General features: G+C 40.4%; 1 protein-coding gene across 3 annotated transcripts in view; it reads left to right on the plus strand.

Moving 5' to 3' along the window:
- The window catches only part of VGLL4 (vestigial like family member 4), a 97,159-nt gene that overhangs the window by 58,559 nt on the left and 18,232 nt on the right, over nt 1-20,368 (plus strand). For all 3 annotated transcript variants that reach the window (XM_073644508.1, XM_073644506.1, XM_073644507.1), the window contains one exon: nt 17,528-17,714. In XM_073644508.1, coding sequence (XP_073500609.1) covers nt 17,528-17,714 — 187 coding nt within the window. The remainder of the gene's footprint in view (nt 1-17,527; nt 17,715-20,368) is intronic.

Consider the following 20,368-nt stretch of genomic DNA (forward strand, 5'->3'; position numbering starts at 1 on the left):
AAAAAGAGGTAAATTTAGAATTTTCTCAAAGCTTGTGGATCATCTTTGACACATTCAGAGCTACTTGTCTTTGAAACCTGTAGCCCAAATTTAGACTTTTATTGGTACTCCCTTTTTATAGTGTCTGGTATATGGTTGTCCCCAAGTGCCTACATATGGATATGCAACAGGACGTTTTTGTTTCTTTATTACGCTTCCAGCGGGGAGCACGGTGGCTCAGTGGTAAACATTGTAGCCTTGCAGCGCTGGGGTCCTGGGTTCAAATCCCACCAACATCTGGAAGGAGTTTGTATGTTCTCCATGTGTTTGTGTGGGTTTCCTCCAGGTTCTCCGATTTCCTCCCAAATGCCAAAGACCTACTGATAAGGAATCTAGATTGTGAGCCCCGATGGGGACGGTGATATCTGTAAAGTGCCTGTGAATTAAAGGCGCCATATAAGCAAATAAAATAAATAATCTTGATAAAATATGTTCAGTCCATATCAACAATTTAGTTCTGTAGTATTAAGTGCCCAGTCAGACACCACTAACGCTTTTCAGCTATGTGGAGAGTCGGCCATTAAAGCTGTACAAGATGTAACCCATTAATTTCATCAGAATCGGCCTATGATCCTATGAGTAAGGGTTCTCATGGCCCAGTGGTGAAGCTGTGAAAAATAAGCATGTCATGGCAATGACTTATTTCTATCTCTTCCTATTGAGGTAAACATGCATGCTCAACTGAGCTTGCATGTTTATGATGGAAGCAGAAAAAATGGTTGCTCTAATTATGACCATAGTTTGTGCCTTCTCTGCTGGCAGGAAATATGTTTTATTCAATGAATAAATTTAGCATTAGGGGAGGGAGGCTTGCAGACCACATTCTTGAAGTTTGTAGGAACATGTCTGGAAATGCACTATAGCGGATGGGTTTACAGGAGCGGAAACTACAATTCCCAGCATAACATGACATCCACAAACTTAGTTGTGGTTTACCTGCAGCTGGAGGGCCACAGCTCTGTATACTACCGGAGTGAATGGTTGCCGTACCCTGAGGACCAAGGGCAGGAGAGGACACTGCTGGGATAAACCAGCCGAGCTCATCACTTTTATTGCATTGTAATGAAGTGTTGAAACAATGGATTTTGTTGTGTGGCGTGCGGAGCGCAGCAGTGATTGGAGATTTGTTCTGCGGTGACCTTTCAGTTCATTAACGTTTTCCACAATCCCGAGATTGTGCGGCGTCTTCTTAGAAAACATGTTGTAGAAACAATGTGTGTAGTATTCTGTGTTCTCGGTCCTGGGTGGTGTGGGCTCTGTAGTCTGACGTCTGTTTGCTCAGACATGATGTGCGAGGTAATTTTGTGCGGTTTGTCGCTGTTCATACAACATTAACCTGTGAGGTACCCAGGCATGGCGAAACACTTTTTTTTTTTTTTTTTATCATTATGGACTCAAACAAAAGATATCATTCTTCCATTTCTTGGGACATCTTGGTATTTTGTGCCAGGTTTGCCAATATTTGAGAAATTATTTTGCCTTGTAGAAAAATGGTACATATGAACGCTTCTCTAAAGGGGGCCAAACATCTCAGATTGTGGATTGAATGCTTGTTCAGTTGACAGCTGTTCATTCTGACTCCAAATTGACATGCATGCTCAGCTTAGCCAGGGGTGTATGTTTTTTTTTGTTGTTTTTTTTTAGGTAAGCAAAAAAAGGAAAGGCAGGCCCCACACATACTGGATAAGTCGTTCGAACCTACTGATTTCAGCTGTGGATTGTTTCCCCATCTAATGTGTAGGGTGGCCTCTCGACTCTCCCCCCGACAGATTTGGGAGGGAGGGAAGGATTAGGCCTTTGGCATATCAGCGGCTGATCCTCTTGCTTGGCGAGAAGGAAGAGTTTGGCAGCAGCTTTCTCATACAGAACACTGGAGCGCTCTGCCAAGCCAAGTGGTCCTGTGTATGGGTAAGTCAGGGAAGATGGCTGTCGAACGATTGTTTGACAGCTATCTAGCGTGCACCTCTGAAGGTGACTTGTATCCCCTGACAACAAAAGGCTATTGAGCATGTTAAAAAAAAAAAAAAAACCATGCCCAACCCCTCTATCGCCATAACATTTGTTGTTGTGGAGTATCTAAAGGTGTATTTACACTGCACGATAATCGGGAATGACTATTCCTGGAAACGCTCATTTTACAATAATCATGCTGTGTAAACAGGCTGCTGATCATCTCGACAAATGAACAGTAGTAGGCTTGTTTTGTTGTTTGAAATGGTCTTTTAATCTTGTCTAACGCATTGTTCTCAACAGCACATCGTTCTGTGCTGCCGAGAGCAATGGCAGCCTATCTGCACAAAATGATTTTTACTGGCTGTTCTGTGCACATCATAAGTGCAGACGGCCTATTTAAATGACCACCAGTCAGCGGGCGTATAAAACTGCAAATTGTATAGTGTAAACCCAGCCTAAACGTTTTATTTATACTGAAAGATTATAATTTTTCAGTGTAAACAGGCTGCCGATCACCGATGAATGAAAAAAAACCCCCAAAACGCTTGTTGATTGAGTAGCACAAAAAATAATTGTTCTTGGCAGCACATCGTCATGCCAGAGAACAATGGCCGCCTATGGACACTGAATAATCCATTACGGATCGTTCAGTGTGCATCGTTTACCGCGTTTTGTCTGTTTAAACAGACTAGTAAACAACCGTCGATTGGTCTTTTAGTGCCGCCTTTCGATCCGTGTAAATGGCAGGTTTAGCCAACATTGATCTAATGTTATTGCCACCCTTAAAGTAATTTTCATACTACAAACTGTTGTGGACAGATTTCTCAGCAAGAAATATTCTGGCCATCAAACCAAAGTAACCCTGGCGGACTCTATAAGGCAGCGGGGTCTGTCGAGTGCTGTTCAGACCATCTTCCGATGGATCCAGTACAACTTAGTTTCTTCCACTATGAGCAGAGGCTAAAACGAGCAATAGATTTTTGATCTTATTCCAGTGAAGGACCAAGGACAAATCTTCAGGGACTGACAAACAATCTACTCTTGTCTGCTGAAGCCGTAATCCAAAAGATTGGATTATCACCAACCTGATACTGGGTGATGAGGGTCACAAGAAGTGTCTGGTAGCCTTTTACACCCACCCCCAATACATTGTGAATTGGGGAAATGAATTAGTAATTGTTTTAGACATGGTTAATAACACAAGAGGATATGGTCACTTGATGACTTGGACTCGAGTTTATGGCCTAACTTCTAAGCATACGTATGGTCTGAATTTGGCCATGGGATATTTTAATGTACATTTTTGGAGGCAAAGTGCAGCATTAACATCAAAAATATTTTTTAGAGCTCTTCTAAATACATCAGTTTTCTTTACTCATTTTTTATTTCATGGTGTTGAACTCCATTATTGAGTAGTTATCGTGTCACTTATTTTTGTCCTTCAGTTTTTTGCTTACATAATCTAAACCTAGAATTGGTCCCAATCACTAGAATACATTAAATAAAACCTATACATTTCAAGAAAAACAATTAGCCTATGGGAACCCTGGCACAGTTCCAACTACTCAAGTACGGCAGAGATTGAATCTTTGGGTTGATTGATCTGGAGGTCTCTTGGCTTCTCATTTTTAGGTTGGTGCTAGTGAGGCCGGAAGACTTTCTTGTCCTGCAATTCTAATAGGGGTGAAAAGTGCAATGTTCTTATTACCTCATCTGCAGTTGTTTCTCTCTTCCTGATGAAAGTTTTAGATCATTTTTATCACTGTTTCCTGATACTTGATATCTTTTAGAAGCTTTGTCTCTGCTTCCATTTCGGCTTAACGTGTAACAAGAGTCTACGATCCGGATGTCTCTTTATAGCGAGGCCGACTAAACTTTTGTGTAGTTCTTCTCGAGTTCACATTTACTCTTTCTTGAAAAGAAATGTGGTGAAAAAAAAAATGTCTTTGTCTTTATCTTGATAAAAAGTGTCATGCCACTGTAAACCATACTTCCCTGCTATTCATGGGTTGCCTAGCCATCCAGTACTAGTGTTTTCAGAAACCATTAAATGCCTCAATAGTCGGAGGTGAACTTTTTGTTTTCTTGTGAAATAATATTTAGATTAGTTATGAAATGCCCTCTTCCACTGGGTGTAGCCGGTTTGTACCTTCTTCTTCTTCTTCTTCTTCTTCTTCTTCTTCTTCTTCTTCTTCTTCTTCTTCTTCTTCTTCTTCTTCTTCTTCTTCTTCTTCTTCTTCTTCTTCTTCTTCTTCTTCTTCTTCTTCTTCTTCTTCTTCTTCTTCTTCTTCTTCTTCTTCTTCTTCTTCTTCTTCTTCTTCTTCTTCTTCTTCTTCTTCTTCTTCTTCTTCTTCTTCTTCTTCTTCTTCTTCTTCTTCTTCTTTTTCTTCTTCTTCTTTTTCTTCTTCTTCTTTTTCTTCTTCTTCTTTTTCTTCTTCTTCTTTTTCTTCTTCTTCTTTTTCTTTTTCTTCTTTTTCTTTTTCTTCTTCTTTTTCTTCTTCTTTTTCTTCTTCTTTTTCTTTTTCTTTTTCTTCCCAGGAAAAACAGGTTTCAGACGAAACTCCAGTGTAATGAGGCAAACTGAGTCACTTGGAACAGAGGCCAAACTGAGTCCTAACAGTGTTCGTGTTCCTCTTCGTAGGTGGACCAAAAAAGGTAGTCTTCCTCATTTCTTCCTAATAAAGACAGACCTTGCCATAAGAGGACAAACTGAGCCTAAAGTGACTTTTCCAGTCTCGTTATACTGAATGACTGTCGGGGTTCTGTCTGACTCCCGTATTTTGTAGAACACTATATAAATGTAAACTAGGCCTTCAAAGAGTTGCATCTGGTATTCCGCCTAAATGAAATCTGGCAGCAGGATTTTACCCCCTAAACTATGTGCATGCAGCTCTTTCAAAGACAAAACCAGCAATACCTTTACATGGCCAGTCCGTTTCTCCATTACTGAGAAATCCGTGTTTGAATTGATATGCAAATGAGACTGAAGATCTATGGTAGATCTGAAGCTTCTGTCACTCCAGCTCTATTCAGTGCCCAGCGCCACCTCCTCCTGCTTTGACAGCCTCAGTGCTGTGTGACTTCAGGCAAAGGAGCAATCAGTCAAACAGGAGGAGGCGGCGCTGGGCGGAGACTAGAGCTGGAGTGACAGAGGCTTCATATCTACAATTGCTTTGTCCTTATTCACAAATCAATTCAAACGCTGATTTCGCAGTAACGTAGTAGCGGACCGGCAATCTAAAGGTATTGCTGGACTAGTCTTTGAAAGACCTGCATGCACATATAAATAGTTTTGAGGGTGAAATCCTGCTGGCAGATTCCCTTTTACTCTGTGTTTTGAGGTATGGCAGCTTAGCCTAATTCCATACCAAAGCTTTGGACAAGTCTAGTTCTGTTTTTGGAACAAATCAGACATTTTTTTTTCCAATCCTGGACAACCCCTTTAAATTTTTACATTGGAAACTCCTTTAATCACTTTCTATAATTTTAAAAATCAGATTATTAGGAAAGATTGAAATGATCAAAGATATTTAAAAAAGCTGACTAAAGCCACTGATATAGCTAAATACTCTCCCATTTAGTACCCGCAGTTTCGGCACCTGCTCTTCTGTTTACCTCAGCTACAACAGTGCTATTCTCTATACCCTATGTGACCGCTGCAGTCAATCACTGACCTCAGCACTCTCATGCCATATACCGCTGAGGCCAGTGATTGTTTGCAGTGGATATCCAAGACATCACTTCTGCAGCCAAGCTAGACAGAAAACCAGTGGGGATGATACTTTATTTTAAGTACATTTCGATAAAGCTTTCAACAAAATGGAACATTGTTAGTTCAGGACAAACTTTTTCTTGCATAAAGCACATCTAAATATTTGAAGAGAAGTGTTGTCTCCTGTTTCCCACAATGATTACATGGAACAGCAGTGGATTGTGTAATGAGTGCCTTTTCTTTCTTCTCCACTGATCCATCATTGATGTGTCTAGAGCTTTGTCATGACTGCTCCATTTGACGGATTATTGCCCTGAGCTGTGGATGTTGGGGTGTCCAGGTCTTTTAGTCTGTTCAGTGTGGGCCCAGATGTTTTCTTGTAAAAAAGCTGAAGAATTCCATTTTTCCTGTACAGGACAAAATCCTAATATAACTATTCCCATATGTGCCTATAGGGCTCATACGCGGTGTATTTTCCACTGTGCATTTTCATGCCGAAAATGTCTGTCAACTGTCGCAGCGCGTACATCACGACAGACTTCTCAATTTGCAATATAGCGGAAGGGTCTCTATTGCATGTTTATGGGATATTGGCATAAATGGTTGTAGCAGTCATAACCCCCCCCCCCCCCTAACATAACATAAAAGTCAGCCATAAACCTGAGCTTTCAACTTATATGCCTTTTATGTTATGTCGGGAGGTTTATGACTGCTGTCTCAGAATGAAGAGGTGTACCTTTTTATAGAAATTGGACACCTAGGGGCAGGTTTATCAAGCAGTGTATGACTGTTTTCAAGCATAAAACTGCAACATTTTTGCCCAATTAGAAGTTGCACAAAAATTTTACAAATTGACTTTTTTTTTTTAAAAAAGTTTAGCCAACTTTTTGAAAACTTATGACCAATTCATTGTAATTTACTTCACAAGTGGCTGAAATTATTACAGAATTGTACTCCAGTCTCTGGCTGACGAGCATTCCCCGTGGTGGCACCCATCAGCTAAAAGATGCACTAAATTCATTACCAGGAGCACGCCTCTTAATGAATTTGGCGCATCTTACTCCAGCGCTCACTTCATCAAGCCGATCTTTATGTATCAGATCCGTAATTTGGGTTTGGGTCTGTATAGAAAATCAAGGTTACCATAAGTCAGGTTACCTTATAAATATTCTGGAATACTAACATTTTTCTTTGACACAGAAATAATGTATGAGAATAGTCTGGAATTTGCTGACACAGCTTCTATATGTTAGTGGTTTTTATGAGCCCTTGGCAAGAAATTCCCTAGGTGGTGTTCTCAAAGTTAGAATTTAATCTGTGCGGTCCTAACCTAAAATTACCATTCATGTTTCTTGACTCATAGGACTGTATATGACCTTCATTCAGGATCAAAGCAAATAGCAGGTGGGCGAGATATGGCTAAGTGTGAACTACCTACATTTACCACTTCCCTGTTGATGTAGCAATTATATGGGTTGGCTCTGGAAGAACATGTGATCCTTTTTTGTCTAGTTCCGGAACTTAGAAATGGACGTCCATGTGATACAAGAAGGATTAGATCTGCAAGAACGAGAGCTCCTTTCTAGAGGAGGAAAAACAATTTTGCGGGCTTTCCTCTGAGATGTTTATAGGTCCTTATTAGATGTATGTATAGGGGTTATCCTCATGAGACAACCTTTTTCATTATTATAGTCTCTATCGAGTATGGGTGATTTTTCATCATTCCTTTTTGAGATTCTAAAAAAAAAAAAAAAAAAAAAAAAAATCACAGTTGGCCGAGCTCTCCTTTACTCATCGTCTTATAACAGATTTTAATTCTTCTCGGTTTTCCAAGAAGTCTTTGCTGGACAAATAATACAATTCCTGTGTTTAGCCATTATCCATTTCAATAAGCACAATCGCTAAGTTGAAAATCGCTAAGGAGAAAAAAAATATAACCAAACTGTGGACCCTGTCTGCGGAGCTCCTTCATCAAAGGCACAGATTAAATGGAGTGTAAAAATACCAGTAATTATTTCAGCTGAGAAGTACTTTAAACTTTTGATCTCGATGTCTACCCTGGAAACATAACCCCATAGTGCCATTAATGTTTGAAGTTTAGAGAGGAATAACAGCTCGTTGGCTTTGATCATGGCTCCTCAGAACATGTCCTTCTCCTTTTCATCTTCACCACTTTGTGATGTCTTACATTTCACACCAAGTCACTTACATAGGTGACAGAGGAAACTGCCTGCAAAGGGTCAAACTTCTGAGACATAGAAGCATAGCAATGGTTCTTCTACTAGGATGTGAAATCAATAATGTCCTGGAAGAGCACGGGAGGCTAGAATCCTCTGGTATAGTTTCCCGTATAAAAATTAATGGGATTGTTTGGTGTAGAAGCCTCTTTTCCTCTTCTGCCTTTTTTTGGAACATAAGAGCTGAGAAATGGTTCTGGAAGATTGTAGGGTCATTAATTAAAATCAATGAGACACTTTATTATCATGGGTGGAGGGGTATCATTGATGAAACCTAAATGCAGATGTCCAAAACCCTTCTCTAACTTCACACCTTGCTTTTCCTAAACGATGACACAATTTTATCCAGTCAGATGTCCGTTGTTATGTACAAGAATAAATGGACCTATTTTCATTAGTGTGTTTGATCAGAGTTCCAATAAAGAGTCATCAGACTTCGGTCCGAGTTGCATCAGTTTTTTTTCTTGAATGATAAAAAAAAAGTTCCTCAAGCTTCTCCTGTCAACCAAACCAGTCCATTAATAATGGGTGGCACACGAATGGCATCGGAGTGCTGTCCAAATTTTTTTATTTTTTTTTATGGACCCATCGATACATCAAAACTAGACATTCCTCCTCGATTTTGGGTGGACCGCTTGGTCTGCCAAAAAATTTGATAATTTATATGAACCGCTCCATACACTGTCATAGGTATGAGTTCTCTCTGTGATAAAACAGGGATAGCGCTCGTACTTAAGAAATGGATGTGTATGAGCCCCAACATTGATGTTGTGATTGCAGCTCTGCAGCTGTTCTAATACTACTGTCTAATGGGATTTGCAGAAATCCATGTGCTGCCATCCAAGCAACCTCTTTTAAATGACGGAAACTTATTTTCAGTTGTAGGAATCACTCAAACAAAGTATTCCACGTGTGTGTATACTCTAATTAGGACGCCATTGTGAAAGACAAATTTTTAGCCAACTTTCTACAAAAGAGTTCCAATAGAAAACATCCAAACAGTATTAAAGGAGTTTTCCAAATTTATTCAATAATTGGGTCAAGAGGGGGAAATTGGCTAAAATTTGTCAATTACTTGCCTGATAAATCTGACTGTGCACCACCGTTGTGTAGCCGTGCTTTCACCAACTTCTCAGTTGACCACTATAGCCAATCATTATTATCTGGGTGCACTCTGAAGCTAGTGATTGGCTGTAGTGGTCACGTGGGTAGTTGCGATGTCATCTCTGTAGGACAGACCCATGGGGTGGCACTGGCTATTATTGATCAGATAAGTTGCATAATTTTTTTTTCATTATTTTATACAATTTCCCTTCATTAGCCCAAATTTTTTTTTAATACTTTGGCAGTCTATAGTTAAAGATGTAGATCATCTTCCCTTTCGATGTGTATAGGGTCTTCATATCCGTAATATTGCTCATTTTAGCATTTCACAGTCCTGGGATGCGAACCCAAGTCCATGCTTACTGTTTCTTACGCATGTGACTCTTCAATGCTTTGCACCAGAATCGCAAGTAACTCTATTACCAAGGTTGTGACGGTCACATTCTCACTGGGTTAGAAATAATTCAGTCTCTAAAAATAAGTGACATCACAGTGATGTCATCAGTTCATACATATTACATAAGATTATAAATTTGAAATATTTAATCCGCCAACTGGAGCCCAAGGTTCTGCGTTGTATCCGCGTATAGATGATTGTTATCCATGTTCTCCTTGTGTAATTTCCATGTTCATGTAATGTTTGACGCGTGTGACTGAATCTGTATTACTTGGAGCCTTACATATCACTAATCTAAGTGAACATACCCAGGACTACAGCCTTGCTGATGATTTTCAGGAATTTGCTGCAGGTCCTAACAGGCCAGACAAATCCCTTCAATAGAGTTTGGACACTTTGTTCTGCACCAATCCTTCTCGTGAAGAGCCGCGATGTATGGAGATGGGCCCCAGCATGCTGAAACCTCTTGATGACTAGAAGATTATAAAATACATGTTACAAGTTGTTGTAGCTGTAAATATTAGCAGCTCAGGATGTGGTTTACCAAGTGTGAACGCCTAAAATTGAGAGTCTCTGATGGAAAGTCTAGAAATCGGGCCTTTCTTTATGTGGTGTGTTCTATTCCTGAGCTTCCTGCAAGTTAAGCATATTGGGACATGCCCTTGTTACCTGGCCACTTTTCTAGAATAGTTTTACGACTAAAGGTTGTTGAGTAAGTGTGCAATAATGTATATAATAATAGGTATAGCTCCAGACTGACGTTTTGGCAAATCGAAGCCCAAGTAAAGGCTTACCTTTGGTCTAAGTGATAGGAAGTTTATGGGTGTTCTAATCATCTCCTTCCTCCAGAATATGATCTCATGATGGAATGGTGCTTTCTGTATACGCCAATCAACCATAACATTGAAATCAACTGCCTAAGGCCTCCTTCACATGTTTCGGGTACGTGTGGCATCCTTTTTTCTTCGCGGATACCACATGTACCCGTTATAATCTATGGTGCTGCATACATGTTCATGTGTTTTCCTGGACCGTGTGTCCATGCAAACCACACAGAAACTTGTCCTTTTTTTACCAGCAGCATGGATGACAAGGGCCAGGAAAAGTCCCTGGGTCCATGTAAAACACGTACAGCACACGGATCCAAAATACTGATGACACTGGTACCGGTTTTATATGGACTTGTTAAGGGGCCCTAATATTGTGTAGATTCTACTCATGACACGAAAAGAGTTCAGACGTGAGTTAGTCCAAATTGATTTGCCACACCTGGTCTTTGGCCATGTCCTTAATTGTTGGCTGCTAGACAAGAACCCTAAGAATCAATTCTTATTCTTACCTGACTTCATCCCAGGCTCCATTTTTGATTAGCCAACCTGGCGCAATATCATCTTTGCGATGTGGCTCATATGTGGCTTTGTGCTAGGCCGGCTAAACAAAAGAGACGTAGATACTAGGAGCTAAAAGGCTGTTCACAGGTCTCCCATCCAGCGACCACAAATCACTGATGTGGCCAATGGACTGTTTCCTGTGAATCGATTCATGGACTCCACAAGACCACTGATTACTTCCTACGATATCTGTCACCAAGACTGTAGCAGCTGCTCCTTTATGTTGTAACGTTGCATCTCCATTGGTAGAGCATCTTTGTGATGAGCTTGAAAAAGGAAGTCCAATCTGACTGACATCGGGGGAATTTGAATTTGACGACCAAGTCAACACCTTAAATGGTTTTGTCATGTTCCTTAAACCTTTTCTGAACAATTTTTGCAGTCTGCCAATAGGGTTTGAAGGAGCGTACTTGCTCTCCATTATGTTTTAGGTTTGTATTCTCCATATAATGTTTGGACCCAAGATTTCCCAGCATAACATTTCCCAGATTACCACGCTACTTCCACTGGGTGGTGGATTGCTTTGTTCTAATAGTGTCATCTTTTCCCTGGGTGAGTGATTACACACCCAGCCATACACGTGATGTCCTACACTTGAGCTTTCTGCCTAATATATCCAACCCTTGATCAGGCCCATTCTAAAGAGACAATACATATGATTCACTTCTCCTATCAGTGTTTTATTGTTATTGCTGATTGGTGTAAAAATACTGCCCCAGTTAGATTTAGAAGAAGGAATTTTTCTTTATACATGCTAGTGAGGATCACAACGTAGTTCTATGTAGGTACTGAGGGTATCCTACTCTTGTGGGTTTAGGCCAAGAGAATGTCCAAGATCTCTACAATTGTTCACTTCACGGAAGAAAAATATCGGGCATGTGAGATGTTTTTATATATTGGAGTATTTGTGGATTGGAACTTTTGCTTTGTTTTTTTTCCTAATTTCTGCATGGATAATTGATGGAGGATCATTGTGTGGACTTGCTGTTATTTATGTTCCATCCCGGGCTAGTACAGGCATTCCATTCCATGGAGAGAAGATGACGATTTGTCGTTATCTTTCTGGCTGTTAAGCTTTTACTCATCCTTGATTACTTGCCTTTAGTTGATGAGAATTTGGATGGGGTACAACATTTCTTATGTGGGAGAATGTGCTTTGGTTTTAATGTCTGGTCATATCACCTTTTTTGGAATGCGTTATGGATGTGAATAGTTGCATTATTCAACATGAAAGGGTGGATATGTTTTTGTCGTGCGAACACTCTGCCCTTCCTGAAATTTTTGCTTCCGCCCTAGAAGGGGGCATTTTGGTCTGTGGTTTTAATTGTTTGCTGTTAAATTGCTACAGTTTCTCACCGGTGTATATTATCCCCTATATACAATAACCATATAACAATTAGATAAATTTGCAGAGTTGGACTAGCCCAGAAATACAATGGTCCTTTGGTGGACCCAGACTCTCATAGAATTATTACTTACATAATCCCTTTCTGCACAATTGTGGATTGTTTTGGATTATTTGATGACTAACCATTTCTTTTTCCATTGATGGTATGACCTGTGTGTACTAGAATAGCAGAGTTTACAAGGCAGTTAAAACTGGATGTGCAAATGTTCTGTATAGCTGGAGGGTGAGCCCTTAGAGTAGTTTCCAGGAAGGCTAGGTCTAAGCTATACTAGAATTTATCACCCACCAGAAAGAATGATTACGATCAGCTGTCTATGAATACATTGAGCTGCTCTAAAATCACAGCATTTTGCAATGGAAGGAGAAAAAAAGGTAAATTACTTTACTATAGCAAAGTTGGAGAGCTTTTCAATATACTTTTCCGTAGTGCGAAATGGACTAGGTGTAGCCCTAGACGTACATGTAAGGGGGCTGTCCAAGCTTTTTCTCCCTACCTTCTCCCTACCTTCTCCCAACCCTCTCCCAACCCTCTCCCAACCCTCTCCCTACCTTCTCCCTACCTTCTCCCTACCTTCTCCCTACCTTCTCCCTACCTTCTCCCTACCTTCTCCCTACCTTCTCCCTACCTTCTCCCTACCTTCTCCCTACCTTCTCCCTACCTTCTCCCTACCTTCTCCCTACCTTCTCCCTACCTCCTCCCTATGAACATCATTGCTTGGGTGCATCAAGTGTATTTTAGCTCTGTGGGGAGAGGTTACAAAGCTGCTGCCACCTTACGCCTCTGGCAGTGGTCCATCTCCCCTGAGTAAAGATAGGATTGGATGTTAGTTTAAAGTGCCTGATTCTACTGTAAAGAGGTCCCCATGTACCTCAAATAAATGGTCTGTGGATTTGGGCACTTTTAAATCTGTGTTTTTAGAGCCTTAAATTGTTTGTAGATATTAAGTTATCCATTATCAGTAGGATAGGGAATAAATTATCAATTACTAAGCATGTGACCGCCGGCGCTCCCCTCGATCTTGAGCATATGTGCACCTTCGCTCCATTTATTTTTTATGGGACTGCCAGAGATAGTGAAGCGCTGTTGTTGGCTTTCTCTGTCAGTCCCATGGAAATTGCTCGGAGAACCCCATTCAGAGTCCTGTTCTTGGGATCCTCAGCGATTTAGGCTAACTTGCTGATTTTGGGAATAACGCTTTAAAATGTACCCTTTTCCTTCGTATTCTAATGGTCACATGATAGCAAATTTCTTTGTTAATTTTGTTCTTTTACATTATGTATGTTTCCAGTCTTTTGGTTTGTATTTCTTCTTCTCTATTTAGATGTAAAATCCTTTGAATAACCATGGGGAATTTCTGACGTGACATGAGAGTGTTACCAAGAATGTCATATCTAAAAGTGAACAGCAGGAAATGGATGTGAGGCAACACTTAAGGGGGATGTCTAGGCTTACAAAAAAAGGTCTGGATTTACAGATGTGCCTTTGTGTTTGGAATAATCCCCCCTTAAAAGGGGAAGTCTAGTTTACAGACTAAGGCCATGTTCACACGTTCAGTATGCGGTCAGTATTTGTAAGCAAAAAACAGGAGTGGGGGGTGAAAATTGCAGAAGTGACTTGTCTCTATTACTTTTCATCTGGTTGTTCCACTCCTGGTTTTGGCTTACAAATACTGATCAAATACTGAACGTGGCCTTATATTGTTTTTTTCCTAGCAAAACCACACCACTCTTGGCCATGGGCTATGTTGGCTATAGTAGCATGGTCTCATTCCTTTAAATGAGGAAGAGTTGCGATGCCAAGAATACACATTGATTGACACGTCTTCAATGTTTAATCAATGGAGGTCTGCCCAAACATAATAAAGCATCCAAGCCACTTTACCGTTTTTCCAGACCTATTAGACATCTGTGCATGCGGCTCCTATAAGATTTTGCCCTTTTGTACTCTTCTGATGAACAACACTTACATAAAGTATATGGTTCTTTCCCACATAACTCCTAGAAATGGATCCAAACAATGATCATCCTATAATATCTGCAAACTTCGGTGTGGATGACAGACAGTTTTATAGGAGTCCTGTTGGTTTTTATTATGTATCGTTTAGAGAGTTTTCTCTCTTTATTACTGTCCCAGGATGTGTTTTTTTTTTTTGTGTGTAGACCTAGGACGATCTGTCTAACACTATATAAAGTTTTGCTTATTACATAATGTTTGTTACTTATTAATCTCTCACTCAGAAGTTATACATTCAAAGGCAACAATGTCACCGCTGCATTATGGGATTCCCTTATCACCTAGTGCTTGGGTGACCTGTAATAAACTAGGAAATATGGCGCTAATGGCACAGCTGTCATTCATTACCTAATCATAAACTACTTTATTGCTGTTACTTGGTTGTGACTGAAGAAAGTCCTGTCTCGGGGAAGGTAAAGGTGGAACTGTCTGCTTACTGGGAATAGGTGAGGTTAGTGACTCGGAATGTGTTGTGACCGATCCATCGATGATGTTCTTTATGGCCTATGTCATGATAATTTTAGTACATCTACTAACAAAATTGATTTAAACAGTTTTTTTTTTCTTAATATCCGGGTTGCCCCTTATTATCCATCTCATTGCGCTAGGGTAAATGTGTGCATGTTTGGATGAGTTTCAATAAATAGATTGGGCTTGGATAAGCACGACAAGAACCTAACGTAAGGTTCACTGACCCTAATGTGTCAGTCACATGTTGTCCACTATATTTTATCAGTGCTCCCATCTGAAGTGGTTTTATTCCGATTAGTAAACCTCCTGATTGTGAGCGAGATTATTGGAATGTTATCAACACTTAGGGATTTTTTTGTGCTTGCGATATAATATGCTGATTGATTAGTGAGTAGCTTTATATGGGGTTTGGAAGTGTAATACTGATATTTCCTTATGATAGGAAAAAATATCTGGTTGGGGTCCAACTTGCACTCTTAAAGAGGAGCTGAATGAAGAGGTTGTGGTGCTCTTCATCCAGGCACTGCGCTGTACATTTGGTAATGGATGTCCCTTGAACTGCAGCTCTGTTCGGTTCTCGTTATTAGCACTATGCTTCTCCGAGCCCCTTTAACTCAAGTGATCTGTATGGTCTAGAAGTGCGTAGACCACCACCACCACCTCCCCCAAGTAAAGCACGTCCTATTTGAGGAAGAATTTTCTGTGATGTGCTCGACACTTGTTCCTACACTGCAGCTTTTATTTTTTCATAGTTGATCGGCAAGGGTGCTGGTAGACTGGCCCCTCCAATCTGTAATTAATGGGGTATCCTAGTGAAAGGCCACAGGAAAACTGCTTTAAATATGGCTTTTAAAATGGCAAAGCGGATGGCCGAAAGATCGTTGGGCTGACTCCCTCATACACAGAGGCGCTTGGCTAGGCTGAACGGCCCAGTGTTCTCAGTGAGCCGCTGCCAGGCTTCTCGCTGTGGCTTATCTGTCCACCGAACAAAAGGATCGATAGGCTGTTAAAGAAATTCTAAAGGCTGGATCCTTCTCTACTCTGACATCAGTGACAGACACAGACAGAAAAGGCCCCCATTGCAAGAACACTGTATGGGCCCTTTGCAGTCCAATATCTCATCATAATGCTAACTTCCACCAAATTTGGAGGTGGAAAATGGCCCACTGCCCGGTTGCACCAATGATATGTCCGCCCCTGCCTAACATCATCTGTTGGACCACCCCCATAACATATTAGACAACCACTTGATCTCCCGGAAATCGGCATGTTCGGTTCACTTTTATCAAATTGTGTATGAGGCCTTAACTTTCAATCCACAGTTAACGCAGGAGGAGTAGCTCTGGCGTACAAAGTGCTGCTCTAACTGTGGATTGTATTGAAAGTTAAGCCCTCCACCATATACATTAGATAAATCAGTTGAACCTGTCAATTTTGGGGTGGAAAGTGTGTAATCTGTCAATCATCTAATGTGTATGGGGGCATTAACTTCCAATTGATAATTAGAGCTGAACTTTGTACTCCAGAGCAGCTATTCTTTCTTTAGCAAATGATACGCTGTGCCATATAAAGGTATCCATTGACATAACATAAGCACTTGAGGACACCTTGCTTTAATTTATGAAGCTTTTGCCTTACACCTTGTGTATAGATTACTAGTACAATCATTGGGCTAATTAAAGTTGAGCCAGAATTGTAATTTATTGACCATTTCCATTTAAAATACTGCACCGCACGGAGACCGCTTCTTATACTCAAGTCAAGAATTAGAAAATTAGAAATCAATTTATTTTTGTGCTTGTTAGATAAGATTCATACAGGTTACTACAGTCTGACACTTGTCAATACACAGACCAAAAAAAGAGAAAATCAATATATCCCTGGAGACGCATGCGGTTACATGAGGAAAGCTTTATCGAGTATCTAGCATACAAGGTTTGATTATTCACCATCCCGACCGCTGTGAGATGGAAAGTTCCAGTCTGTTATCTGTGCCAGATCTCTGAGTATTCTGGGTCACTTCACATCTTCTGGTTAAATAATTCCCTGTGCCGTCTGGCATCCTGCGGATTCTGATGGTGACTGTAGTGTGAGGTTTCCTAAACTTAGCAGAATAAGAAAACTTCTACTTTTTAAAGGGGAAGTTTTATCGAAGACATGAACATGGACCTGTTTGCAAAAACTGGATTTTATATTCCTCTAGACTGGAGATCCCTTGTGTAAAACTTTTGATGGGGAAACAAAAGAGTGGAACGTGGATATATTTCTAAATGTATTAATAATTAAAAAAACAACTTTTAATGTATTACTATATATATCTTTTATGTTTTTTTCCAAACATTATAACATGCTCCTTTAAAAAGGAAGTTATCCCTTATAAATTTGATGGGGTATAACTTGCTGATCTTTGGGGGAACTGACCACTGGGACGCTAAGCGATCCCAAGAACAGAGCTCTAGAAATTGGGCTCTCAGATCCCGGTCTTGACCGGAGAGGAGTGGAGCATGGTCAATCTCTGCCCTGTTCATTGTCTGCAGGACTGTTGGAGACAGCAGTTCCGTAGACAATGAAGGTAGAAGAGGTTGAGCATTCTCTTCTCCACTCCATTCAAGATGGGGCTTTACCGAGCCCAGGTTCCATTTTTGGAATAGCCTTTTAAAGTATTGATGCTGTATGAAATACAAGAAAATTCACTGTCTGTCTCGACAGCGGTGTTTGTAGATAACCACACACAAAAAGGTTATTGGTTTCCCTTTTCTGTATTACCTTAATCTAAAATACTCGTTTGTCACCTCTTACAGGAGAAGCAGCGTTACGGAGTGATCCCAGGATGCAGCCTCTTCCGATGCCTACACTCGCCAATCATCGGACGGGCCCTCCGCCTATCAGCCCCAAAAGGAGGAAGTGCAGCATGGACCAAGGAGATGATGAACTAGACTGTGAAAATGACCATGTCTCGAAAATGAGCCGGATGTTTTCCCCTCACTTGTAAGTACCTCTTTAATATTAATGTTGAGCTTTCTAAACATCTTGAGGAAACCAAAAATCCAACTCCTTGCTTATTGGCACTTAAACAGTTTACAGTTCATGGATCTTGTAAGGGTTCCAATTCCTTGGAGGCTTCTTTGACCGGTAGAAATGTAGAATTTGGTCATATTACACTATTCCGTGCCGGGATATTTTTCTCCTCTTAGAAATAGCTGTGTGTGTAGATAGATAGATAGATAGATAGATAGATAGATAGATAGATAGATAGATAGATATGTGTGTATGTATATTTTGTGTCCGTCACACATGAACTATAAAAATATTCCATCGTCGTGGTCTTTGTGCCTTGAGACCCGTAGGAATTAAGATAAGGTCTTGAGAATGGCTTCCTCAATGATCCCAAATTGTATATTGTACATAGATTATTTATTTAAAAAAATAAGGCTATTCTGGCAATCTGGATGGTTGTTGTATGTGTGATGGTGGCCTTTCCATGGCCACCCAGGTTGTGAAGGTTTGACAACAATTTGTATTCTTGGCAATAATTTAAACATGGGCCGAAACAAGACCCTTACACTCCTCTTCTCCTATGGATTAGACCTGTGCTGGTATCAGTTACCCAGTAAAAGTATCCTGCACCAAATGTCACCCTGGTCTGTTTTGAGGCCCACCGGCTTCACCTCCCTCCCACCCTTCCAAGGCGGTGGCACAGCTGCTCTGCTGACACAAGGAGCCCCTGCAGTTGTCACCAGTGTTTTTTTTTTTTGCGGCATGCGTCCTCACAGGAAAGCCACTGTAGACGAATAAAGTCACCCAACAAATGTTCGATGCAGGAGAAGATTTCACGTTGCCCCTTGAATGTTTCTTTGTCTTGCTGGCATGAAGCTGGATGTCAAGATGCCGCTCATTCCTTTGTGAAGGAAGCGATCAGAGGTCATTTGATAACTGAGAACTGTGCTTGGCTGTCTGAGTTCCAAGCGTAGAGCCACATTCCAGTCATTCCTCGGCTCCTGGCCTGCTCACATCCATCATAGGACAGGCAGTGTTTTATTTATCCTCAAATAAATCATGGCAGTGTTAGTCACAGACTGGGCCGGCAGTCTGCAGCCCAGGAATGTGTTACAAATTGGCTAGCCAGAGCCCAGGTAGTGAAACAATAAGGGCTCAGAACCAAGGGAATCAGCCGTATTTATAGTTTTTGCTTTTACGCAACTGTTGACATTCCTCCACCATGTGTCTCCTTCCAAAGAAACGGCGTACAAGAGGGTTAACGGAGTTGTAACTCTTTACTACCCTTTTAATCGTCTTCTTTTTTGTTTGCCCTTATTATTAGTTTGCTATAATGCATTATTTTATTCCTCGAGATTCTTGTGATACTGTGGCCCCCAACATTTGATTTCCTTATTTATGTAAGGTTTATTTTTGGCACCGGTATCTTCTGTAGTATCCCACCTTCTTTTCACCACCTTGCACAGCTCGGTATGCCAATTTTTCCTGCAGACTTTTTTTATTTTATTTTATTTTTAGAGCACCATTGACTCCATGGTGCTGTACATGAGCAGGGGTTACATACAAAATGCAAATAAATTACAGTGGACAAACTAAAGATGACGGCCAGGTACAGAAAGGAGAGGGCCCTGCCCTTGTGGGCTTACAGTCTACCAGATAATGGGGAAGGAGACCCTAGGTTGGGGGGGAAGGGGATGTATGTCCACTTTTACAAGTCACATTTTGTTCCTCCATTGCACAATAATATAGTACCGTAATTAACATACCCTCAAAAAAAGTTAAAAACTATGTAAGCATGGGTACTTACTGCGCCCTACAAATGTGGAGGTTTTAGAGTAATTCTGTTTTCACGGAGTAGCATGTGAGCTGACATTTCTTCCCAATGACTGCAGCGAGTAAATCCTGATGGTGCTAAATGCAGAATCTGAGAAGTGTTTTATTACAAGGAATGGAGCGCTGCCCCTTACCCTTGACTCATCACAACCCTATTTTTATATTCAATGGCTTTTATTTTTAACACCCTAATCCGTTTTTTTTTTTATTTGTTCCCCGGTCTAAAAATATATAATTTAATATGAGACATGGACAAGATTTGTGGTGTCTTAATGAATGAATGCAGCAAAGAGAAATGGGTTCATAGCTAACATGACTACTTCATATTTTGCTCTGTTATATGTGACTTTGTAGATTCATGATGCAGAATTATTGCTGGGCCTAGGCTCGAATTTTAACCCAGAATTATGGTGCAACGTCTGAGCGCCTAACATTGAGAAAGTTTTACCTACAATACATTGAGAAATATTTCCCAAATGCCCTGTACGTGTATGTATATATATATATGTATGTGTGTGTGTATGTATATATATGTATATATGTGTGTGTGTGTGTGTGTATATATGTATGTGTATATATATATGTATGTGTGTGTGTGTATGTATGTATATAGATATAATCTCTATCAACATATATCTCTATCATTCACATGCATCACACACACATATATATACATACGTGTGTGTGTGTGTGTGTGTGTGTGTGTGTGTGTGTGTGTGTGTGTGTATATATATATATTATGCACACACTATAAATAATGTGTGTATGTATAAATATTATTTTATTCCTTGGGGTTTGCAGCACTTGCATTT

Source organism: Phyllobates terribilis, unplaced genomic scaffold, assembly GCF_046119375.1.
Source record: "Phyllobates terribilis strain yellow unplaced genomic scaffold, ASM4611937v1 Scaffold_8__6_contigs__length_399053987, whole genome shotgun sequence".
In the NCBI taxonomy this organism is placed as follows: Eukaryota; Metazoa; Chordata; class Amphibia; order Anura; family Dendrobatidae; genus Phyllobates; species Phyllobates terribilis.